At 31.2% G+C, this 25,441-nt stretch overlaps 2 protein-coding genes and 1 non-coding gene across 5 annotated transcripts; 1 reads left to right on the top strand and 2 right to left on the bottom strand.

Moving 5' to 3' along the window:
* Nucleotides 1-2,149: 2,149 nt before the first annotated feature.
* On the top strand, nucleotides 2,150-8,970 carry LOC105121723 (Transducin/WD40 repeat-like superfamily protein). Of its 3 annotated transcripts, none has more exons than XM_011020480.1 (14): nucleotides 2,150-2,653; nucleotides 2,746-2,821; nucleotides 2,933-3,022; nucleotides 3,101-3,145; nucleotides 3,237-3,317; nucleotides 3,913-4,006; nucleotides 4,327-4,385; nucleotides 5,665-5,775; nucleotides 5,882-6,021; nucleotides 6,125-6,164; nucleotides 6,898-6,960; nucleotides 7,039-7,232; nucleotides 7,901-8,409; nucleotides 8,639-8,970. In XM_011020480.1, exons 1-13 carry the CDS (start codon nucleotides 2,238-2,240, stop codon nucleotides 8,382-8,384), a joined length of 1,893 nt encoding a protein of 630 aa, XP_011018782.1. In that variant the 5' UTR covers nucleotides 2,150-2,237; the 3' UTR covers nucleotides 8,385-8,409; nucleotides 8,639-8,970. The 3 variants fall into 3 exon arrangements, with proteins under 3 accessions (XP_011018782.1, XP_011018783.1, XP_011018781.1); XM_011020481.1 differs by having other exon boundaries at nucleotides 7,901-8,388; nucleotides 8,725-8,881; XM_011020479.1 differs by having other exon boundaries at nucleotides 2,152-2,653; nucleotides 7,901-8,388.
* An 835-nt stretch (nucleotides 8,971-9,805) lies between these two features.
* TRNAY-GUA (transfer RNA tyrosine (anticodon GUA)) lies at nucleotides 9,806-9,894 on the bottom strand. Its single transcript is given in 2 exon segments — nucleotides 9,806-9,841; nucleotides 9,858-9,894. It is a non-coding gene; the product is annotated as a tRNA-Tyr (tRNA).
* A 1,398-nt stretch (nucleotides 9,895-11,292) lies between these two features.
* LOC105121722 (probable xyloglucan endotransglucosylase/hydrolase protein 32) lies at nucleotides 11,293-13,558 on the bottom strand. The gene is made up of 4 exons (XM_011020478.1): nucleotides 13,080-13,558; nucleotides 12,869-12,969; nucleotides 12,526-12,743; nucleotides 11,293-12,091 (listed from the first exon to the last, which is right to left on the bottom strand). The coding sequence occupies exons 1-4, from the start codon at nucleotides 13,276-13,278 to the stop codon at nucleotides 11,725-11,727; spliced, it is 885 nt and encodes a 294-aa protein (XP_011018780.1). The 5' UTR covers nucleotides 13,279-13,558; the 3' UTR covers nucleotides 11,293-11,724.
* Nucleotides 13,559-25,441: the final 11,883 nt, after the last annotated feature.

The raw sequence follows: 25,441 nt of genomic DNA, 5'->3' as shown, positions 1-25,441 counted from the left end.
ATGTAAATAATAATAAAAATCAAAATTAATTGAAACATAAATGGGTTGACAAAATTGATTTTTAAAAGAGTTTACATGAGCATCTAGGCAAAAAAAAATAAAAAATAAAAATTTTTATTGAAGCTCAATTGCATCTTCTTCATGAACATATATCTTATCACTACAAAAGAATAACTTATTGTTTTTAGCTCTGATAACATTAATATTTGATCATTGGATGACATCATATATATCATCTAAGACGCTTTTGGTAGTGCGGCTCTGGTAAGGTTTATTTGCAGCCACCATATATTAGTGTTTGATAAAGCAAGCAAAACTAATTTTGTTTGATAAGACCCACTAATTTTTTCTGTTCAGCTGTAGGAATGGAAAAACAGCATTTTGCTACTTCTAGTAGACAGTTATAAGGAACAGTGGAGCCATGCTATATTGCCGTACTGTTCAGTTTTTTATGAAAAATAATAAGAAAAGTTTTTTTTCCAAAAAATTAGTGTAATTAACAGTGAGAAATATTTTTTTTTGTTTTTTGAAATTAGTTTAAGGTAAATTAAATTTACTCGTACTGTAATCTCAATTTTATTCCTGATAATATTTTACCTAATTTCAAAAAATCATGTAAACTGTAGTTCTTGTTGAATGACTTTTGTATGTAATGAAATTGTAAATTTTTTAAAAAACATTGTGTTTTACTTGAAAAATTAGTATTTAATTATTGGATAGATTTCGTATGTAATGACATTGCATATAATTTAATGAAATAATAAAAAATATTTGATATCAATGTTATTTATTTCATGATGTAATAACATAAGTTAAATCTATAATATTTAAATTAAAAATTATTAATATATATATATATATATTATTTTATAACCTTAATTTAAAAAGTATTTTTTTAACCAAATCTATTAAACTATTTTCTGTTCAATTTTAATTTTAATCATAGTTTTAATCAAAAATATATTTTTCAAATTAAATTTAACTAAAAATATTTGTTATAAAATAAATTTTTTTAAACCACAACTATAACATCAACTGCAATACCAAACACAACTTAAATAGCATTGACACCTTTCAACTATTATTACACCATAAAACCATTTTTTTAATTATTTTTATAACTTAATTGCCGCATCTAAAAATATAATTATAAAATAATTGTGTTGAAAAGATTTAAATGTTTTAAAACATAAGTTCTATTATTTTTATTTTCAAGAATAATACAGTGATTTTACTATGCATTTAAAATATAAAAAACCATAAAGCCCTTCTCTCTAGTTTTATTTGCTTATTTCTAAAAATATTTAAATTATTAAGTGTTTATTTAAAATGTAAAAATTAGTAAATTTTACTAAAAAGGCTTTTCTATCCGATTTTTTTTTGTTAGTAAAACAATAATTATCCTGTGCAAATCTGGTATATTCAGTGAAAGATTGAGTTTTTTTTTTTAGTTTTTTAAAATATTATAATTTTAATATTTTTATACATAATAAAAGTATAATGGTGAGCGTGCTTAGTTTTTTAAAATATTATAATTTTAATACTTTTATACATGATAAAAGTATAATGGTGAGCGTGAGTGCGTAATATTAGTTATTTTTTAAAATATTTTTTGTATGAAAATATATTATAATAATATATATTTTTAAAAATTATTTTTAATAATAATATATTAAAATTATTAAAAAAATATAAAAAAATAATTTTAAATAAAAATAAAATAATTTTTAAAAAATTATAAAATATAAGTTTCATCACAACCTCCAAACAACCTGATAAGGTTGCTTTAGGTGCAACCGCAACCGAAATTGTAATTTAAAATTATAAGATGTACAAAGATTCATGATTGAGGGAGGGAGCGTTTGGAAATATGTATAGTGTTTCTAAAAAAATTAATTTTTTATTAAAAATTAAGTTTTTATATGTTTTTAGTTATTTTGATGTTGGAAATAATTATTTTAAAAATAAAAAAAATATTATTTTAAAATATTTTAATATAAAAAATATTTTTAAAAGTATTCATCACAGCACTCCTAGACTCCTAGTCAGGCTGAAGGTGCCGAACCTATTCCCAAACCGACCCTTTCCTAAATGGAAACGGCTATTTTGACCAATCCATTTATCAAGCACAATCCATTTGTTTGTGTAGTCGCGCTTAAACTTTCCCTCTCCAAGAGAAAGGAAAAAACAAGGCTAATACTGCACAATCACTTTTCCTTTTTTCATATTGAAGAATTATGGCAGAACCGTACATCACAGACGAACGAGACTACGAAGCAATGCAATTATTAGAAATAGGATTGGAACTATCCGAATCGGAATACTCCGAGGAGGATGAGGATTTCATTCCCGTTGTAGAATTGGATTCTTCTCCTAGGTTTTTGTTAAATTCTGACCAAGCAACAACAACAGCTGCAGCAACAGCCGAAAATCTCAACTTTCAGGAAGAGGAAGTAGACGTGGACGAGGAGAGAAATAAGCGAAGAAGAGTAGATAAACTAGGAAGTGGAGGAGACATTTGTTGCCGTAATGGAGGAGATGATGCTGATGGAGAGAGCTCTCAAAATAGTCAATGGAACCGGAGTGAATTTGATGGGCTTTTTTGTCCTATTTGTATGGAAGCATGGACCAACGAAGGCGACCATCATATCTGGTGCCTTTTATATATATATTGTGTAACTTTAATTTTCTTCAGTTTCTTGACTTCTTCAATTTGTTAGTATTTATTTATTTATTTTTGTTTAGCTGCCTTCCTTGTGGACATTTGTTTGGTCTTTCTTGCATCGAGAAATGGTTAAGGCAACGTGGAAGGTTAGCCAAGGTATTTAATTGTTTGTCTCAAGTTTTCAAGGATTTGATTTCAAAATTCACTCATTTATATCTGTTTCTATGGATTACCATTTTATTTTTATGTTTTTTGTGGTCATTTTAGTGTCCTCAATGTAATAGAAAAGGTACATTGAGGGATATTAGGAAATTGTTTGTGCCGAGGATTGCTGTTGTTGATGAAGAATCACAGAAGGTATTGATAAGTTTGATGGGTGTTTCTGTTTTGGAGAAATTTATTAGGTTAATAATGGATTTTACTTTTTGTTCGCAGAGAATTCGATTTCTTGAAGAAAAATGTGCTTCTCTGGTAAAGAAGGTATGTTTTTTACCAGGTAGAAAAGATAAAGAGGAAAGAAAAGATAGTTTGTTTTCTACAGTTAGTGTTAGTTTTCTGCTTCTATTTGTAGGGTGTGGATTTGTGCAAGAAAGAATCTGAATGGAAAAGGAGAGAAGCTGCATTGCAGCTTGAAGTTCAAAAGTGTAAAGAGGTATGGTTATAGGTGTTAATTATGTTTACCTTTTTGATCGCATCCTTACACAAGTTTCATAAGCAATAGAACTTGTTTTCCATGTTGTGAAAATCACATTTTGAATCTCCCCTTTGTTTTTTGTTACTGGCCATAGTTTGACTCGAATGGATGCCCCTTGTATTTAGCTGTTGATCATTATCTTTGCTACTCTTTCTGTTCCTTTTTCAAGCTAAAACAATTTATGCTTGTGTCCACGAGTTATTTCTTGTGTGTTGGCCACTTTTCAAGTTAGCTGGGCACTTGTTTAGTATTTCTGTTAACAGAGGTTTTGCATTTTTATCAAGAGTTACGAACTAGTGGTCAAAATAATTTTTAAGATATAGAAACTAAGTTTGGAAACTATATCTGTCTTAATTTAATTGATGAAGAGAAATAAACAAAGTTTTGAATTTGGTTGAAGTTATAATCTATGTTTATGTAATTGGAAGAAAACTGAAGTATAAAAATTCAACCTCATTGAGTTTTATGGGTGAAAGGATATGTCTGTTTTGGATCTCTCTTTGGCCTGTTATTCTTTATTTTATTTTTTCAGTTTAAACTTTTTTGTTTGTAGAGGACAATTTATTTGGAGCATTTATTAGGAGATTTGCAGAGCAGGCCGTCTGGACTTGCCACTGCCTATAGGGGCTCTCAAGGACATGAATTTGGTAAGCATCTTTTCACATTTAACTTTCACATGTTTCATGCATTGCTTGTGAGTATCTTCAATTTAGAAAAATAATCTTTTTTGAGTATTAATTTAGGATCACCATTATGTTCACCTTTAGAGGATATTTTGAGCAATTTTTTTATGCAGTGAATGCCTTTTTTCCTTCGTCTTCTTGTTCCTTCTATATATATATATATATATATATCATTTACTTCTTATCAGTTTCTTCATAAGGCTATTATTAAGGACAGAAATCATGTCACTTTGCTTCCCGCTGAACATTGTGAATTTTTTCTCTTTCTATTGTGTATGTTTTAGGAAATAGCATCTACTCTGATGTCTACCGGCAGGGATCTTCAAGCTGCTTCATGTTACAGGTGCGGCAATACTTGCTTTCCCTTACACTTTGGTTCTCTCTTCTATGGCCCATAACAGTTAGAATTTTTTTAAAAAAAGTAAGATTTACATTTCAACACTAGGTACTAAGCCTCTCTATATTTTATACTTTCTTAATAAGAGATGCATGCTTGTCCGTTGGGAACCTGGTGTCTTATTGACTTTTTCATGGTTTCAATGCTAAGCCTCTCTATATTTTATCCTAACTTTCTCAATAAGAGATGCATGCTTGTCAGTTGTGAACCTGGTGTCTTATTAACTTTTGCCATGGTTTCAATTTCTATTTTTCACGTGCACACACAAACATTCAATTTAAAAGCTATGGTGAATAAGCTTGGATAGATAGAAAAATAGTAATCCTGCCAACCCCCCCCCACCCACCCGAAAAAAAAGAAGAGAAAAGAAAAAAGAAAAGAATGATTTGTGATTCTTTATGAAGCCATTGTTTTCTAAAAGTTATGTTTTTTTTTTAATATTTTATTTGTATCTTTTTTCTGGTCAAATAATATGGGTTGTTATTGAAAAGTACTGGTATATGAGCCCCATCCCCAGTACTGAAATTTAGTGTACTATTAATTTTACTTTTATTTAAATTTGTTGCAATGATATCAATGTTTGTACCTATGGTTCATCTGATTGTATCTCTAGCATGGCAAAGCAAATTGCCAGTTGAAGTTTCCTTGTGTGCCTGGGTACCCTCATTCACTTCTGCTTTATAATATTCTTACACTGGCTTGTTTTTTGTAAGTGTGTCTTTTGCATTCTTTTGCTTTTATTGTAGAGATCTTTTGTAAGTTGAGAGTTGTTTATACTACTTTTCTTTTCCATTGTTTTGAAATGTTTAATTTTCTGAACTCAACATGTTGGTCTTTCTACCCTATGAAGCTTTCAAGAATTATTTTAAATCATCATTTGAACTATGATGTTGGTTCTACATGTTTGAAAGTCTATCTAGATTTTTCAAAATTTGGGCATGTAGTTTAACTTGAAACTCGTTTCATCCTGTCTTCTTTTTGGCCAAAGCATGGGCCAACTCTGATGATTATGACATTGCTGGCTCTGCTGTTGTTACACAACCTTTCCTTCATGTTATGATATTCAATCTCATGATAGCCATTCAATTTTGTTCCTGTCTTTTGATACTGATTCTATTCCTCACCCATCTTCGACATGACTTTTCATTTTTGTTGATTTTGTAGTTTCGTCTCCTCAATTACATGTGCAGTGTTAAATTAACTGTCATGGTTTTGATCATTGTAGAGAGAGTTGCGGGTGGATGGTGCACGTTTATTTGATGTTGATGCTTCTGGTAAAATTTTATTGCTTGTGCGGAGGGTACCAAAGATGGGTGGATCGCACGTGCTTACCAAAGTAAAATCTCTGGGCTCAGTTTGAAATTTGGCTTCAGAGTATTGTTTACCTTATCAATTGCTTATTTTTCTTTTATTTCATTGTTTACTTATTTATTTGTTGCTAGATGAGCTTAATTCCTCCACATGAAAGTGAAGACATTTTCCTTCCTCCCGGCACAAAAATCATAAAGGACTTGCATATATCCCCCACTAATGGAAGTCTCGCACTTTTTGCTTCCTTAGGCAAGAAACTGTCAGTTCTAAGGTGGTGCTACTAGTAATATTGACTTCTTTTTTTCTTTTTTGTGTGTGTAGCTGGTCTTTTCTATTCCCTTCGATAGCTAACTTGGTGAATTTGATTGTATCAGTATGGAGAGCAACAATGTCATCCTTTCTTATGACTTGCCGGTAAATCTTTTTATCTGTATTTTTTTTTTTATGATTGGCTATTGTTGAGGTCTTACAATATAAAATTAAGGTAAAAAAATTTTCGTAAAAAAATTTTCTTGTTGAACTAGATTTTCTATTTGGATTCACAGAAATCATGAATTATTTGATTTGCTTCGAACAATTGTTGTTGTTAATCTGAAATTGTAGATAACTGTAGAAAGAGCTAGTTTGTTTTCTTGATAAACATGGTTAGAAGTTACAAAACATAAAAAACTTGATGCACTAGTAGATCAGTGCCTCAATTCAATAAAACAAAGGACAGGGGGTTGTGGCCACTTCTTAGATCAATATTTCCAAAGGGCGGGCCAGCCATCTTCCTTGATAGTTGGTCACGAGCTCATCCAAGCCTAACTTAAATTTCATGCCAATCCGGCATGGTTTGAGTTATCCCTTCCCCACATCTGTAGCAGTAATACTCGTTGATTTACCTTTGATGCTAGAGTTTTCTGTAATTAGTCATTTTCATGATGATTTGAAGTTGGTTATGTTGGAAATTCATTTTAATAAACTTAGGAATGCCACATCATTAATTATTTAAGGGACCCCTTCTCTTGTTTGCATACACATCAAAACTTGTCGGTTGCTCCTTGACTGTATGGTGCTGCTGCTGTTAATAAAGTAACAGGTTTAATAGGTCTATTTTTTTAGTAATTTATTGATTTTTCATTAATATTGACGTTGTGCTTCACAGGCTGCTGCTTGGTCTTGTTCATGGGATCGTAACTGCTCACACTATGTATATGCTGGACTACAGGTCTGAACATTAAGTTTGTTTTTTCATCATAATATTCCAGGTGCCATGTACAGAGCATTTCATTTCTCTTTCTTGCAGAACGGTTCGCTTTTGGTGTTTGATATGCGTGTAACTGGGAGTCCTGTAGAATCCAGATTAGGGCACACAACCGACCCAATTCATACTGTACAGTCCCTTCAACATATCTCAACTCTTCCTTCTGGTCTCAAAACAGTGGTGTCTGCTTCCTCTGTTGGCATGTGTCAATGGAACTTTGGTGGTGAGGAAGAAAGGTGGGGTGCTATTAGTTTCTGTGTATGGTGTTGATGTCTGGTTTAGAGTAAAACTTTTTTTCATTAATAGTTTTGTGACTTGAATGTATTACAAACATGCACCTGGATGAAAAGGTCACAAAGAGTTGTGCTTAATTACAACTCAGCCATAGTGCCCACTCGCTTCACATTCCTTATTCCTTAGTGTTGTCATATTATGAACATGTATCTCAAAATACTTAATATCCCCATTCCTTATTCTATTAGTATGTCTTAAGCTTACCCCAATGGTTTGGTTTGCTTTTGTTAGTCATCAATGCCCAAAAAATTTGCCCAGTCTTTTATCTGTCCTTTACTCTTATTTTGGTATTAATGATCTTATTGAGTCAATAATAGTATTTGTTCCCTTGTTATTGTTTTTTGTTTTAACTTTTATTCATGTGGTACATATTGCATTTCTAATCCCCCTTGTTTTCAATCACGGATAGAAAATTCTCAGATCACACAATTTCCTCAGGCTTTTATGATTTGAATTTTCTGCAGCACAACACTATCTGTTTAGATTGTCCACTCTGTAGTTAGAAAATTATCATTTGGATGCCTTTTTTTATTTAATTCCCTTAGATATTTTCTTAATGTCTAATGGATGATGGCTGTTCTAATAAGATTTCATTTTTTTTTTCATCAAGGCCATTTTTGATACCTCAAACAACAAATCAAGGAGTATGTATATCCCTTGCTTATTGTGCGAGCAGTGATGACATTGTTGTTTCTTATCGTCCCAGAGTTGAAATGTCCAACGAGGTTTTTTCTCAAACTTTACTTAAGCCTTCCCCTGTTACTGGACAAGGAGTACTTGGTTCTCATCTTCATTTGAAGAGAGTAGGCAGCAACTATGAGAAATTGGGTATTGCATGTTCAACTGTCAGTGGTATTAGACTGCCCAAATCTAGCATCATAGACAGACCGAATCAGAAGCCTCTATTTGTCACAGGGGACGAAGTTTCTTGTGGATTGATATTGCAAGAGTTGCCTTCTTTTACAGCTACTCAACGGCTTAAATCACACCAGCATTGTATTTATGATGTGAAGTACACAAGCACACACAGCCAAGGTTTACTTGGTTGCTTAAGTGAGGATACAGTACAACTTTTCAGCACCAAGCTCTCGTGAGAAGGTAGCCTTAAACATGCGGCTGTTATGTTACTCCTATGTGTTTGTCTGTGCTCTTATGTTATCCACTTGAACTATTCTGTATCTTCAGAACATAATGGGTTTTTTCACTGTCGTTTATTTGCAATTTATTTTATTCTCTGGAATGAAATTTCTGCTGTTTTCTTTACTTGTCCATTCTCTGACATTCTTATATTGGATATCATCTTTTAATCTAGCCATGTCTATGGCGCGTGTTTTGAATTTTGTTGCAGGTCTGAACTTTTGAGGAGGCGATCAGCCCTTGTGTTTGGATCGATCTTCTGTCCAGTTGAAGTCTGATATCAATTTTGTAATGTAGGAAGATATCATCTGATTAACTGGGTTCCCTCTCCCTGAAGCTGTTGTACAGGATCATCCTTTGATGGTTAATGTTGTGCCTTGCATTGGATTTTCTTGTAATATATTGTTTTTTTCGAAGGATGCCATCTCTAAAAGGAGCATTACAATGCGGCTCCTCTTCATTTTGTTTTTGTAAATTCCTGAATTGTGTACATCAACTTTCTCACATTCTCTGCATATGATGTAAAATTATTTATGTTCCGTACAATTCCATCCCCTTCCAAGAACTAGACGAGAGCCTATCATGGCAAGATTATGTTTACTATTCATGTCTCTTAAGAAAAGTAAAGTGTTCTTAACATATTAAAATAAAAAGTTTGGAGTTATTTATGTTTCAAGTCTAAGAGCACATTCGAGGGTGGGTGTTTTTAAAAAAATTAATTTTTTATTTAATTTTTTTTTTTATGTTTTGGATTGATGATTTGATATGTTGATTTTAAAAATAATTTTAAAAATAAAAAAAATTATTTTAATATATTTTATGGCAAAAAACTTTTTAAAAAATAACAATAACTATATTTCCAAACCTATCAAACGCAAAACAAATTAAAATACTAAATAAATTTGATAAATTATGTCAATTTATAATATGGATGATTATTTTCAGTTTGGTTTAATTTTTATTAAAAAATATAACCAAATCAAAATTTTTTTTGAAAAAAACTAAAACCAAATCTAAACTAGGTCAAACCAATCGGTTTTGGTTTGATTCGGTTTTTAAAACAAAAACCAGTTCAAACCGGGTTGATTTGGTTTTTTTTTATTTTGCTCGATTTTTTTGGTTTTGCTTAATTTATTTTTTATTCGGTTCAGTTTAGTTTTTTTTATTATAAAACTGCAACTGAATCGAATTAGTTAGTTTTTTTTAAAAAAATTAATTGATTTAATTGATTTTTTTAGTTATTATTATTTTTTTAATTTTCTTAGTTTTTCTCTTTTTTTGCTCGGCCCTCGTTTATAATATAAGAAGCTGGTTATGTTAGTAGTGTTATAATGTTTCAAGGTATAAATAAAAGAATGTTAAAAACGAAAAGAAAAAATCCGACCTGCCGGATTCGAACCAGCGACCTAAGGATTGTCTGCTACAAACAACTACAGTCCTCCGCTCTGCCAACTGAGCTAAGGTCGGAAGATGAAGAGGCCGGTGCTAAATAATTAATAAATAAAATATTCTATAGTCATTACCCTTGATCCACATTAGAATATTGTTCTTGCCAGGACATCGACAAATCGAACGCGACATCTCTATTATTCAAGTATGACAGACAAAAATGATGCGTGCCCCACCATTATATATATGAACTCCATGGATGGAATGGGTTAGGCTCAAGATTTCTCCCATCGATTATTCATTTTATCCTCAAAAGACTAATTAAAAAAAAAGTAAGGATTATGACTGAAGTTATAAGCCCCACCCTCCTTCTTAAGCGAGAATGACACCTAGACTAGACATCTATCATGAGATAAATGATCCCAACATGAACATCGTAGATATTCGATGCGCTCCATTGCCTGGATGCCTTATCTCTCAAGAACCACTGTAGCCAAACATTTCACAATCAAATCCCAGAAAATGCCAAAAGAAGAAAAAGGGTGAGAGAGATGGATGATTTGGACCTTTGCTTTAACCATAGATTTCTGTTTAGAGACATTCTATACTATTAAATCTATCTTAAAGCTAATATAGATCGCATTTGGTTTCATCCGAGCACCATGAACTTTATACACTTTAGCATTATTGTTGCCAGAGCATCGCTAACCCCATTCCAAAAGCTTCAAAATCTCATTCATTTTGATCTATAATTGAGAGAAATATGTCTCTTTCCAATCATGTTTCCGGTTGATAGTGTTGTGTTGTGTTGTCATGCTTTTGTTTTGTGAACAATTTGTTTGCGTGATTGCTTGGCCCCCATGCCCTGCTAGCTGCACGAAAGAGCCCTCAACTGTGAATTATAGATGATGAGCAATTCCTAGTCTGGGAGAAAAAAGATTTCATCAAGATAATTTTGATCTACCCGTAACTAAAAATGATATATCTAAACTCAAGAATTTTTTTTTTTATTTCAGGTTGATTTTAAATTTATAGACCTACTTCTAATTATTTGAGTCTATATACAGATATATCAAGATATTTTATAAATATTTTAAATAAAAAAATTAAAAATTAAGTTTATAGGTAAAATAAAAACACCAACCCTAATACTAATAACATGACATATTTGCGTTTTGTACTTGGACGTTGTAATCGACATATTTGCGTTTTGTACTTGGACGTTGGGTAATCTAGGACTTATATTTAGAGTTAATTTAAAGTTATGGCAATTTAGAGCTTGTATTCGAGATTAAAGATACGGATGAGATTCTTCTTCCTAATTCAAAAACGTGAAATTCATTCGTGTTTTCACCTAAACTATGCTATTTTTCTAGGATTTTCTTCTTCTTTGCTATTTTGCTAAAACATCGTTAGAGATAATAATAATAATAAAAAAAAGAACCCTAATACTAATACCATAACAAAAAAAAGGACACGACAAGAAGACATTTGCTTTATTCAGAAATGAAATGGCAGTGAAAGAAAGAAAGAAAGCCCGCATATGTTAAATATTCACGACCCCTATACCTTCCGGCCCCATTTCCATTTATTTTCCTCAGATCTCGTGTTTCTCTAGCCATGATTATTAATTTACAGCAAATTCAACGAGTCCAACAAAAAAGAAAAAAAAATAGAAGAAGAATCCACACAATTTTTCCAATTTGGGAGCCTTGGACGCCCGACTACTCGTGCATTGCATTATGCTTTTTGCAAGAGGGGACCCATCTCAAGACGTAAATAATAGACAAAAAATCTGAAATCACAGTACAAGTTAAAGAGAGTTTTTTTTTTTTTAATAACTCTCAAGTGACTTCCATTTTCCTATGCAGGGCGGGCAAGGCGTGTCCATGTTACATGGAGTCACTTTTAACGCCAGCACTCAGGAGTTAGGGAATGGTCTCTTTTGGAGTCCTTGCAGTAGTTGTACACCATATGGTATCTCTGAACCCATCGCATTGTTCTATGCTGTTGTCTCGTGAGCCCACCGGACCGGAATGGAGAGGCAGAGACCGGGCGGCACCATGCCGGTGAATAGGCTGAGCAGCCAGCTGCTTTGAAGTTGGTGTAGCTAGCAACAAATGGTTGATATCTATAGTCAGCTTTGTATTTTCCCTCCTCAGTAGCCCAAGATGAGGCATCCCAGATTGAACCGTAAACCCACATTGGCCTGAGGGGAAAGGTTGCGGCGCTTTTCCTCGGGTACCTCCTTATGGGCACATCGTCCACGAGGAATCTGAAACATTGAATATTTGAAAAATATATATAACCACGAGGAACCACCACTACTTTAGATTTATAACTGGAAATATATGCGACGTGACATTTTCGTTTTCTATTAAGCTTATAGATTTAGTTAATCTTCTTTAATTTTTATAGAAAACCCACCACGCTAATGGGATTAAAATTTGCTTGTATCAAGTCATTTTGGCCCGCACTTAATTCCAGATATTTTTCTCCATGATTTTCTAGGTAAAAAACATAGCAAATATGCTCCTTATTGAATTGAATGTACGCTACTGCTAAATGCATGCCAGAGAGAAAATCACCATTATTGCTAGCTCTCATCTTCTGGTTAATTAATTTTTACTAAGTAATTAACCAGGAGATTTTTTGTTAGTTTGTTAAAGTGTAAATTATTGGTGGTGATCGCTGCGCTAATTAGCTTACATAATCTCCTTAGGACTCCAAAGAATGGCATAATGGTGGAAGTTTTTGGTCGGATCAAACCACAGATGAAACTTCATTTCTCTCCCAATTATTCTCCCATCCCCACTTCCTCGGATGTAAACGTTGGTCTGCAAAGTGTAAGGCTTCCCAAATGTTGTCCCAAGAAATTCTATGTCCACTTCATCATGGAACCCAGGGTGAGCTTCGTTGTTCGATAGCTGCCATTGGTTAATTACAGATATATTAATTAGACATAATTGATGCCATAACATTCTTACAGACCAACTGTATAAATTAAAAAAAAAAAAACAGAGATTGTAGCACAGTAAAGTTCATTGCTCACATAGAAAGCTGTTATGACTCCGGCAGTGTAACCAGGTTGGAGCTTAACGGAGGCACCGAAATACCCTGATCGAAATGGTTTGACTGATTTAAATCCACTTCCTGTTGCAGAGATCAAAGCCAACAAATAAGGAAAATGAGCAGAAAGCTTATTAGATACCACCTAGCAAAAATTAATCAAGACAGCAGGTAATGTCACGAGTCGGGTTAACCTGATGTACTATCTAGCCAGATAGTCAATGCATTCGGGTCTACTCTTTGATGGGAATAACCCCAAAGGTTTCTGTAACCTTCGGAAAAGCTCATTGACCTGAATCTAGAACTTGGCCAGTAGCCAGGTGAAGGTGGCCATTGAGCATTACTAGAGGAAGGAGCCATAAGAATGAGAATAAACAAGGGAAGGAGAGCCATGAATGAGAGAGTAGCTAGGATGTGGAGAACCTGTATGGAGAAAATAGAGTGAGTGCGCTCGCGTGTGTGTGTAAAAGCAGAGAGTGAGAGGCGAGAAGGCAATGCTTCATGGAGGCAGTTGATATAAAGGAAAAAAGATCAATGGGTCCCCTCATGGAAGGGGTAGTGATAAGCTGTCGATGCAAGTGTCCAAGACTGAGAATTACCAAACTTATTGCAGCTGAGTATAGATCTAACTACGGTTTTGGAGGGTCAGTAGGTATCTCGAGTCTTGAACACATCCCCAGTTGTAATAAGTGAAAAGCGGTGCATTCTTTCCCAATCAAGACTACTTTTTGCCTGGTATTTATGGGAAACCACAGTAGGAACGGGGTTCATGATTGGAAGAGAGTGGGAGGTAGGTGGGTATTTCTTAAATGAGTTTTCTGTGAGTACATTTTGTGACGCCACAGGAAATTGGACTTTAGGGCTAAAGTTCTCTTTCTCATTGAAAGCTACATGCATTCCTGTCTCAGCTTTTAACACATGCAAAGCTGGAATGACCCAAGTAATTGTTTTTTACCAATCCAATCCCCTCTTCAAAGATGAGGCATGTCAGCTCGCCTGGACAGAGCTGCATGAGAAGTGGGTCAGATTCTGATTTAGTCAATTTTGTGAAACAAATGTGAGTTATAGGGTATTTGAGCCTCTGGTCTTCGTTTGTTGAGTGGACCGTAAGGTATCTAAAACAGGGTCCCATCTTCGATTTGATTATAAGCGTGTCTTTGATCGACTGATTGAGGAAATTGAAAGTGATGTTGTGTTGAAATGTTGATTGACTCACCAAACTAGACCATCCTTGTTGCGGCTTAGGGCTCCATTTCTTTCACACGAACGAACAGGACTGAAACTAGCAAAGCTCTTCCTTTTTTTTCCCCTCTTTTTCCTGGGAAATGTTATTCTACAATGATGTTATTCACTTTGAAAAAACACTCTTAAGCACCCCATTTATTTTTATGTCTCCAATCTTTCCATGAACACCAACAAGATTTAAGAAACGACGAGTATATGAATAATGAGAGAAAAAGGAACCAAAAGAAGCACGGAGTGAACACTCCGTGCTTCTTACAAATTCTCATACTTGCAAGAACATTAGGACTGGTGGTGATGATTAAGAGAGAGAGAAGAAGAAGAAGAAAAAAAGAAACTTGAATGAGGAATAAACGAGTTTCTTCATTCTTAGCTTTTACTGCAAGAACTCACCCTGTACCCCTATAATTTCAACTTTTATCCTATCAAAACATCTACAGGAACTGATTGAGTAGGGAAATCATTGTTTTTTAACCTCACATGTTTTTTATTTTTTCTAATATTAAATTTATTAAAAATTAATTTTTATTATTAATTTTAGTTTTTTATTTCTAGTTATCATAATTTTTAGAAAAATATTTTAATATTGAATTGATATATAATTTTATATTTATTTATTTATTTTTCTGTCATGTTATTAAATAAAAATAATTCATAAAATAAATATATTTATTATAAACTAAGTTTTATAATTTATTTTATATTGGGTTATCACCATCTTAAAAAAAATATCGACAACAGGTTGATGCTTGATTTTTTAAGTATTTTTTATTATATTATTAAATAAAAAATATAATTATTAAAAATTAGAATTCATGATTTATTTTAATTTACTTTTTATTGGATTATTGTAATCTCATAAAAAATCTTAGCATTTAGTTGATGCTTAGTTTTGCAAATGTCTATTTTTTATTATATAATTAAATTAAAAAATTAAAAAAAATATTAACCTTAATGAAGTTCATGACTAAGATCACAAGTTTAACATATTAATCAAAGTTGATCAGGGTTAATCCAATGTGTCAAGTTTCAATATATTTTTTTAAATGTCATATTAGAAATATTTTTAAAATTAAACCATGCTTTTATTGGTTATCCAAGTTTTTTTAACCTGTTAAGTTTATTGGATTCACTACCAGAAAATTGATAAATACAAACAGAAATATCAAGAGAATATTTTTGTTGGTAAATTGCCGATGGATTTTACCAACAAAAATATTCTCTCGGTATTTACCGAGAGAATTACAATGAGAAACAAAATAATTAAAACAAAGTAAAAAACGATGAAGTGACAATTTTACCAACGAAATTACCGACGGTTCCATCAGTAACTTCCGTCGGTAAAATTACTGGTAAACTACGAACACTATTTATTATGTCAATTACAAAGAAAATTACTAGTAGAAACTTCCGTTGGTATCTGGAACTATTCAATTCCCAATTGCACTATTAATTATTGTTCTTTATAGACAAAATCACTGATAAATTGAAAAATCATCGATGTTATTTGATATTTTTTAAAAAAATTTAGCTTAAATTAAATATTACAGACAGAATCACTGACAAATTTAAAAGCTGTCAATGATATTTGACAGTTTTTAGTTTTTTTTATTAAATTCAAAATTTAAATTGTACATTACATACAAAATCATCTACAGAATGATTAAAAATATTAATATTTAATTATACATTGATAAAACACCTCAATAAAAAGCCCAAAATTCCTAATTTCACAACATACCTGTCTCTTTTCTTCTTCTTCTTCTTCTCTTTTCTCCTCAACTCCTTCACTTTTTCTACATGCTCAGGTATGTCTTTTTCTTCTTTTCTATCCTCATCTCCTTCTCTTCTTTTCTATGCTCAGGTATGTTTTCTTCTCCTTTTTCTTGTTTTTTCTTCTCAGTTTTTTAATTAGTATACTTTATGGATTTTTTTTCTGTTCTTAACTTTACTTACAACTATATTAAGGTAAAAACAATTTCTTCTTTTTTCATGTTTTTTCATGATATTTGTTATTTTATTTCATTTTAATTGTTTTTGTTCTTGGTAATTGTATGAATGTTGTTGTGAGATTTTTCTTATTTTTCATATGAGGTCAATTTTTAGTTGATTTATTTGTAGGATTTTTTATTTTTTTTCATAAGAATTTTTTTAGTTGAATTTATTTTTTCATGTTATTTATTTATTGCAAATTTGTTTGAGTTGATTTTCTTCTTCTTTTTTCCTAGCATTTTGAGTATTATATAGTGTTGATTAATATTAATTTAATTATTTTATAGTTTTGTAAAATAGATTTTTTAAATAATTACCAATGAAATTACATACAATATTTTTCTAAAGGAATTACTGATGAAATAAAGCAAGTGATTTTTTTTGCTGGCTTTTTCCATCCATCAGTAATAATTTTTTTTTTATCAATGGGTTTACTATCAAACAAAAAATTATTGATAAAAGATCTACCAATGTAATATTTTTGTTGGTAAATTAATTACCAACAAAATAATAATATAAATATTAATAAAAAAAATTTATTGATAAATTTAAATATTATGATAATGATTATACAAAAAGAACTTTTATATAATTTAATGTGAAGCTTGAGTTTAATAAAAAATATAATTAAGAGATTTGAAGCTCGAGTCGTTGAGTTAGCTTTAATGACATATTGTGAAGCAAAAAAAAAACCTTTCTTAAAACTATTTTTTTACATGTAAAAACATTTTGGTCCCGGGCAACATGGGACGGGGAATTATCTAGTTTACACTATTTTTATTTACGTCAACCCTTCTACATGATTTTTTTTGGAATTTTTAACCTATTTATACCCTACTTAGTTCATCAATCCTTAACTAATATGAACATGTGATATGGTTAAAAATAACCAAGTATTCTTTTTATAAATAAATATAATATGTTAAATTTATCGATTAAAAATACCAATAAAATAATATGAGTAATTTTTTGATATATTTTGTTTATTTATAAATACATTATTATTTATTATTGAGGGATTCATTAACAAATTATAAATAAATAAATAAAAATTTTAATGGACTTTTTTATCTGTAAGCCCGTTAATAATATGCATATGGACGGACTGTGAGTATAAAACTGGCAAAAATTTATATTCATGGAATTATTAAATGTTGATAGTGATTTCATGCAATCTCTTATGTTCCATCTTTGAAAGATATAATACGAAATGGCTTTATCAAGTTATTTCGCATGAACACAGCGTTCCTTTGTCTACGCTACACATATATATATAAGATTATACATTAACTGCTGAATTTATCATCGAAAATACCATTTTTGTGATCAAATGTCAGAAAGCTATCCTTTTTCCTCTTCCTTTTAAATAGGAATCCATTTTCCGCATATTAAGTTAATATTTATGATATTAATTGAGACCACTTTAATGGTTGCTGGCTAGTTCGAGTATGTTGGAGGAGGAAGGAATTGCTTTACACTAGCGATTTTCAAACAAGTATATGTTGAGAGTGAATCACGCACACGCATGCACCTAGCTGGGGAAATTGTTGGGAGCTGGCATTTCATTTCTCAGCATGTTGAGGAACACTAGTCACATGCCTCCACAATGTTTTTTTTTTTTTCTTAAAAAAAGATTCTTTTGGTTGGACAATATTTCGGTTCAAACTGTATTTTCTTAAAATTTATTTTTTTTGTTTAAAAGTATTTTTTATATTTTCGAATTATTTTAATATATGAATATTAAAAATAATTTTTAAAAAATAAAAAAATTATTTTCAACTACAATTATTATTGTATTCCCAGCACCCCCAGTCACTTTAGGTTAGACATGAACATTTGTAATAGAGATCGAATGACTGTCGGTTAGACACCGCATGTGAACTAATTAAATACCGCAGAAGCAGGGCGTCTGTACAAATTGTACATAAACAGCGAACTGCAGGCAAGAAAGGGCGACCAAACCATGGAAGGCGATGCAAATTTTACATGATTCGTAGGTCGTCTGGTCGCACTATTGTGTGGGCTATCGAAGAAAAGGAAAGGTAAAGAAAGAAGGATCCAACGGTGGAGGCTGGCTAGCTGGTGAAAACGAAAACGGACCCACTCAACCGACAAATCTTGCAGCCTGGGACGTCTCTGCACTATCAAAATTTTTAACGTGCTGCATCTTCCTGGGCCTCAACTTATTTTCCTTTCAGATCTCTGAACTTGCATGTATACAAATGTTAAATTTGTGACCTGACATGGAGTTAGGTTTCACTTATTGTCTGCATTAAAGGTTCCTTTCAAACCCCCAAGTACAGCGAAAATCTATCTCTTACTGTAGAACATTGAAGACAACTAGGAAAACATGGGCAAGAATCAAAACCGCAGATAAATCGATCGATCAGCCTCCGTTTTGTTTTTATTTCTTAACTAAATCGATACCAACTCTTGGTGCATTGCTGTTATATTTCATGCATTTCTGCTGTTTATGAAAATATTGTATGACAGAGATAAGATATTGTATGACAGAGATAAGATAAGGGTGCAAGAATATTGGCCACTACAATGTATGCATAGAGCAATGGACAAAATACGTTTGGTTATTGAAATTAATTATAGTAATGGGCAAATGGTGATGTTCGTATCTTCCTCTGATTAAAGGGAGGAAGAGGCCATTGATGATCGTTCAAGAGCTGTTTACATGGAGACAAGCGATTGTGTGACACAAGTGCTTACATTATCCCAAAAGAGCATCCAATGATGCAAGTTAAATAATGCTTAATAATTGACTTTTGTGGGAGGGGAGATGTCTTTCTTGTTTTATTTTTTACTTAATTGCATGCCAGTACGTCCGGGGAATTAATTTAATTTTTATCTCAGTTTTTTTAACACAAGGATTAAAATGTTTTTTCTGAAAAAAATTGAGAAAATACCTTCCGAGAGGATTTATTTTTAAAAGACACTTTTTTAAAATAAAAATAACTTTTTTAAAAAATTAATTATTATTTAGTTAGGCTTATAGACACGAGTGATTTTAAGTATTTAAGTGATAATGTGATATTATTAGATAAAAATCTTACTTAAACAAATTAATGATTTTAAGTATTTAAGTGATAATGTGATATTATTAGATAAAAATCTTACTTAAATAAATTATATAAATAATTTAATAGATATTTTTATAATCAGTGAAATATATTTAAGTTCAAGAAAAAATCTGGGATGACTAGATTTAATTAACTTTTTTAAAATATTGATAACATGAAATTTAATTATTGGATCAAATTTAATTTTTTATATCCTTTATTTTTTAAAGAGTAAAACTATAAATTTAAAATTAAATATTTGTAAACTTTTTTGCCCCATTAAATCTTGTATTGTTTTGTAATTTTTATGTTTTCGTTGTTTTACTTGGGTAGTGGATTACAAATAAAACTTTAAGATAAATGGTTTTTTTTAATGGGTATGTTTTAAGTATGAGTTTATAATATTTTAATAAACATAAATTGGATATTATTTATAGTGGATAGCATATGAGATTGATTCCCTTGTATCCGTCCGCTATCCTTTCTACTTGCATGAAGAAGAAGAAGAAAATGCTGGCGATATCTCCTCCTCAAAATGCTTTTTTTTTTTTTTTTTTAAGTAAAGAAGTATAATTATATCTTACGGTGGGAGATGGGTTATCAATGAGAAGTTCTTCGTGCTTTAGATATCTTCTCTCTTATCATTTTCACCACTCTCTGAATATGTTTTTTTATTGTTATTTAATTTCCCCCCCTTGTTATAGGCTTATGTTGCCTCTTATTTATTTGTTTGGTTGCTGAAAATAAGGATCATTATTTCCATAACTATAATCAAATTTATATTACGTAATTTGAAAAAAAACTTAAATAATAAATAGGACAAAAATTTCCTACTTCACTTACGTGAATCCTTTTTAAGCTACTTCTATCCTAACTATTATATACCTCTCATAAAACATAATAACATTTCAACCCAAAAATATAATTTAGCAATTAACATCTATTGTTATAACTTACGTACAACACTAGAAATATTATCTGCTGTTAGAACTTAAATAAACACTAGAAATCCATGAATAATATTTTTTTTTAATTTATTCTTTTTTCTCAAATAATCGAGGGTTTTATAATAAAATTATAAATACCACTAAAATATCAATTCAAATAATGAATTGTCACTGGATTAGTGATGAATTTTGAAATATAATATAGATATGAATAACTAGAACCCTTAATTAAGATTAGAAGTGCTTAAAGAAACTGGTACATTTATAAAATTTGAATTATTTAATCCGATCCAACACGTTAAAATCAAATAATATGTATAATATATATGATAATAGGTAAAAGAAATCTAAGAAATAGATATTAAAGGTTGAGTGGCAAGTCAGAACTTTAAAAATTTGGTCAGCTCAACCTAACATATATACCATATGCACATTTTATCATGGGTTGAAAATTTAGTTTATTTTTTTATTTAAAAATATTTTAGCTTCAAAGTTCTTCTTGTTAGTAAGCTTCTTTTTATAATTCTCTATCGTAACAATTAAAAAAAAAAAAACTTTTGTTGGTAGTGAGGTTACTGAAATTTAATGGAAATACAAGGCATAAAAATTAGACCTAGTAATAAGAATGCTAAGACATATACAATCTATGTTATAGCTTTTCCTTTAAATACAGACCTATAAAAAGTAAGAATTTAAGCTCAACTTAAATATATTTATAATATCTATAAACATTTAGCCAAACCCAATATATTTAATTTTCTCAAGTAAAAATAAATAAATTATACGGGTCAAGTTTATAAATTATAATAAAAAATTATGTTTAAACTCAACCCAATTATATATATATATAGCTCTAATCTAGCAAATTTTAAATTAAAATCCTAAAAGTAAAAAGGGATTTTGATAGAATTGCAAATGCTACAGTAATTCATAAGATGAATGAGGAAGTGGAAAACAACAAGAGAGAATCAAGGTGAAAAGAGAAAGATGATTAACATTAAAGACTTGTCTATGTTTTAGCTAGAAAGTTTATCACGTGTGTGAGATACATTAGAATAATTGTCTAATTGAAGTGAGATAATAAAAAAGTGACACACGGGAAAATTGGAAATTTCTTCCCTCTAAGATAGTGGAAAATTATTACCCTAGAAAACATTATATCATCCAAGTTTCTCTCCAAGCCCTACTCTCCGTGTAAAACTAAGAGTTATTAAGAATCATAGATCCTACTCTCCGTGTAAAACTAAGAGTTATTCTTTTGATACGCAGTAAAGTTTGCTCTTTTATAGTTCACATATCATATAGATGAATAGATCTCTCCAATGCATTTATAAACCTATACGGATAATAGATAATAAGGGTTTAATATATATATATTTTTTCCATGTTTAGGGTCCACAATTAAAAACTAAACATCTCCCATTGTGGAAGTCACTCATTTCTCCCATATTTTTCATTTTGATCCATTATTTTTTAATCTCATATTTTATTAACAAATTAATCTAAATTGACTTTCAATTGTGTTCTATCAGAGTGAAAAAAAAATAGAGAAAAAAATAATTGTGGAAGTTGATGGCGAATTGAGGGAGGGGCTATTATAGCCTCGGGATAATGGTCTAGGAACAATAATTTTCCAATGTTTTCTATAGCTCGAATGATTATTTAAAAGTACTATAAATATAGTTTCTTTAAAATTATGAATTGTATTAAATTTTGTTATCACAATTATTCTTTATTTCTTAATGGTTTGTTTAAAAAGAGGTGAATGAGAAACGGAGGAGAAGGAAATAGGAGAAAACCAAGTCCCATTTGCACAACGAGGGTGATGAACATGGGATATTCACTTAAATTGAAAGCATATTTAATTTGGCCAAATGAATAATAAAATTAATATTTTGTAATTAGATTATCACTAATATAAACTTTTAAGATGAATTTTATGAATAGTTGTTTTGATTTTTTTATGAAAAATTGTTATAATCTTAATGTATTTTTTTATGGAAAAACTCATCTTTAGCTCTTAAGAAGTTAACTAAAAGAGAAAAAGTTGAAGTAAAGTGAAAATAATTTTATAGCAGTGAGCAGATAAAAAAAAAGTCTTGAACTAGCGATTTTTGTCATCACTGGAGAACTGACAACTGATTAGATAACTCTATCGATAATAATGTTGACTATAACACACAATGTTGCCTACAGACATGAGTGAAATCATCATTCTAGAGCAATTGAAATGATTGAACGAAACATTAAATAACGCACCCATCAAGAAATAAAATTTTAAGTGGCCTCGCCGACACCAAATCGAGATCGTAACTGTAGAAGAAGAGGGACTATCAAACAGTTTTCACATTGAAGATTCCTTACCACTGAAACTGGTCATGTCTGTGGTTGTTTTACCACAGGCCCCTATTAGATTCACCCTTGGTTATGTACGGAGTGTCGACTATGGAGATCCTCCCAGAGTCTTCTTGTAGAGATTTTTGAGCGTCTTTCATTGATTTCCGAAGGGAGGACCATGCCTAAAATTAAGAGCCAAGGGACCACTTTGAAGCTGGTTTTCAAGATTTTAGATCTCTGTGAAGAAAAATGAACTTGGGGATGCATATAATCATATGAACCGAGCAAGGACACTATATCGTATCATATCATGTGCAGAAAGTAAGGGCGAAGACGTGCTGTTGGAGTGTGCCGGAAAAGTTAAACAAACAAACAGCAAGATGTTCCTATCATCCTATGGATTAGGCATGTGAGGCGAAATAATAAATGATTCCTCTTTTCATTCGTAAAGACAAAGGATCAAGGATTAGATTACCTTTTGATCGTGACAACATACAAAATTAGACAAAATGGGCGGTGTCTGCTCGGATTTGGTGCTAATATAGGCACCTGCACATCTAAGCAAGCAGAGATATGAGCTGCTTTTATGGCTTATCCTGTGCTAGGCAGATGGCGTATTGTAAAGTGGAATTAGAGATTGATTCAGCAGTTTTAGTAGCTGGTTTAACTAGTAAGAATGATGCTTTCATAACTATCTAGTGGTGGTCAAGTGATAAGGATTTGGGATTAAGAGGTTTGCTCCATCTGTGGTCTCAGGTTCGAGTCCTTAGTTGCTCATATGATGGCCACTGGAGGCTTACATGGTCGTTAACTTCAGGACCCGTGGCATTGGTCGTGGTGCGTGCAAGCTGGCCCAGACACCCACGATAATCTAAAAAAAAAAAAGGAATGATGCTTTCATGGCTGATACTCGACCTCATGTTCGAGCTTCGATATCTCATTTCTTGAGACTGGGAAGATTCAAATCCCACACATTTTCTGAGAGAGCAATCGGTGTGCAGATTGATTTACTAACCATAGTCATGGATTGAGATTAGGGGTGCTTTCTCTTGGTGACTGCACATGCAATATGGCCTTTCATCTATGCCATTAGTTAATGCTAGTTACATAATCTGCGCTGCGTTTTGAATATGATTCCTAGTTTAATTTATAACATAAAAGAAGAAGATGTTGATGTTACGGATGCATTTTTAGATATTGTAATTCTTTTTAATTGAGAAATTAAGAGATAATATTTATGTTTAATAATATTAAAAAAATATAAATCGATAAATAAAGAAGGTCAGTAATGTTAATGAAATACTAAAATATGAAGCTATTTTTTTGAGTAAAAGTGAAAGATAGATGCATATATAAAGATATATACCTTCCTTAAACAAATAATCCTTGATATTCTTCAAATTCCTTTCTTAATCCATTCCTAATCCCTCTTTGATCCTTTTATTTATCTCTCCTAGGTGTTCTTTAACAAGAATTCCCCATGAATTTACTTTAATTTCTCTCTCTTTTGCTTCCACAAATGGCTGTCCAACTTAGCTTCTTTAGGAATTCAAGTTTCTCTTTATATTTCCCTTTATACTCATAATTACAATCCTACATTGTTTTTTAGTTCATTTTTCCTTTTGTTTTACTGGGTATCCCTTCTCGGTTTAATTTTTCTTAGGCTTGCTATACTTTAAGATTTAAATTCATAAATCTTATCTCTTGTCACTTAATATTTATATGTTATTGTTCATTTCTTTTGACTGTCATGTTAAATTTCTAAATAAATTTTAATATTATAATATTTTTATCGAGATTTTATAAAAGATATATCAGAAAGGCTCAAATTATATTGATAAAAATGAAACATGATTATTGAAAGAATTCCTGCTACTAGTTGAGTAATCAAGGCTTTTACATATTTTTCCTTTAATCCCTGCTCAGTTAGGCTAGTGAGCTTTGCTATTGAGCTTTGCTTTGTCTTTTTTAAGGCTTCTCATCCTTTTTTCTTCTTTGTTTTTCACTTTCAGCCTCCCGATGTGATCATTCCTTGTTTTTCATCAATTTGTTTCGAAGTTTAGTGTGATAGGTCCACTTTAAAAGGAGGATCTATATTCCAATATTTCAAATGAATATAATGTAAGTTTACAAAGCAAATAAATATAAGATGCTTGTAAAAAGAAAAGGTAAATTGAATATATGTTTACCTTTTAAGGGTGACAACAATCATCATCTAATGACATTATTATATCAAAGAGAGAATTCATATATATCTTAGTAAATTTATAATAATTTAAACACTTGTAAAATCTACGTGGCGACCATTTACCACCTAAAAATCCTGAAAGTCAAGATGTGAGGGCTTTCCTTAATGCAATTTATAGATGATACATACATCCTAAGGATATGTTATATTCATTATGTGAGCATCAATAAGTTTTCTACATGATCTTAAAAGATTCTCAAATCTGCCCAGTGACAATCCTCGTAAACACAATATAGGAACGTTGCAATAAATGGTTAAAACATGTATGTTTGCCATTACCAAGTATACTTTTATATCTGAGTTAGGTGTTTCACGAAACTGAATCTTGACTAATAGTCATGGGACAGATCGTTAACCTCCAATAACCTCGAAGCTCGTGCATGCTCTTTAAAAACTAAAACATGAGATGCATGATGCATTATTCCATATATAATATACAAATTCATGACCAATATATTTAAAAATACATGTTGATAATAAATGTACAAATCAACCAAAATAAAACAAAAAAACAGACAAATAACAAAATTTAGTCCACGAGAAAATTCCTAGTGGAGTCGTCATTCTATCACACGAGTTACATCATGACGACCATCCTTCTAAATCTTGATTTTTGGTGTGAGTATAAAGAATAAGGAGTTATTGTTTTTTATTAGTTAAAAATAATTGGAGCCTCCACCTAATATTTTGATCACTATTAATTCTAATTGGTCTTTAGA

This window comes from Populus euphratica, unplaced genomic scaffold (assembly GCF_000495115.2).
Source record: "Populus euphratica unplaced genomic scaffold, PopEup_1.0 scaffold46.1, whole genome shotgun sequence".
Taxonomy (NCBI): Eukaryota; Viridiplantae; Streptophyta; class Magnoliopsida; order Malpighiales; family Salicaceae; genus Populus; species Populus euphratica.
Note: the sequence above shows the minus strand (reverse complement) of the source record. Positions and strands in the feature narration are given on the sequence as shown.

Coding starts and splice junctions, on each gene's coding strand:
- LOC105121723 (XM_011020480.1), top strand. CDS start 2,238: ATGGCAGAACCGTACATCACAGACGAACGAGACTACGAAGCAATGCAA. Junction 2,654..2,745: donor GAAGGCGACCATCATATCTG/GTGCCTTTTATA, acceptor ATTTTTGTTTAG/CTGCCTTCCTTGTGGACATT. Junction 7,233..7,900: donor TTTGGTGGTGAGGAAGAAAG/GTGGGGTGCTAT, acceptor TTTTTCATCAAG/GCCATTTTTGATACCTCAAA.
- LOC105121722 (XM_011020478.1), bottom strand. CDS start 13,278: ATGGCTCTCCTTCCCTTGTTTATTCTCATTCTTATGGCTCCTTCCTCT. Junction 12,744..12,868: donor GAGTCATAACAGCTTTCTAT/GTGAGCAATGAA, acceptor AACCAATGGCAG/CTATCGAACAACGAAGCTCA. Junction 12,092..12,525: donor TGGAGTCCTAAGGAGATTAT/GTAAGCTAATTA, acceptor TCAATGTTTCAG/ATTCCTCGTGGACGATGTGC.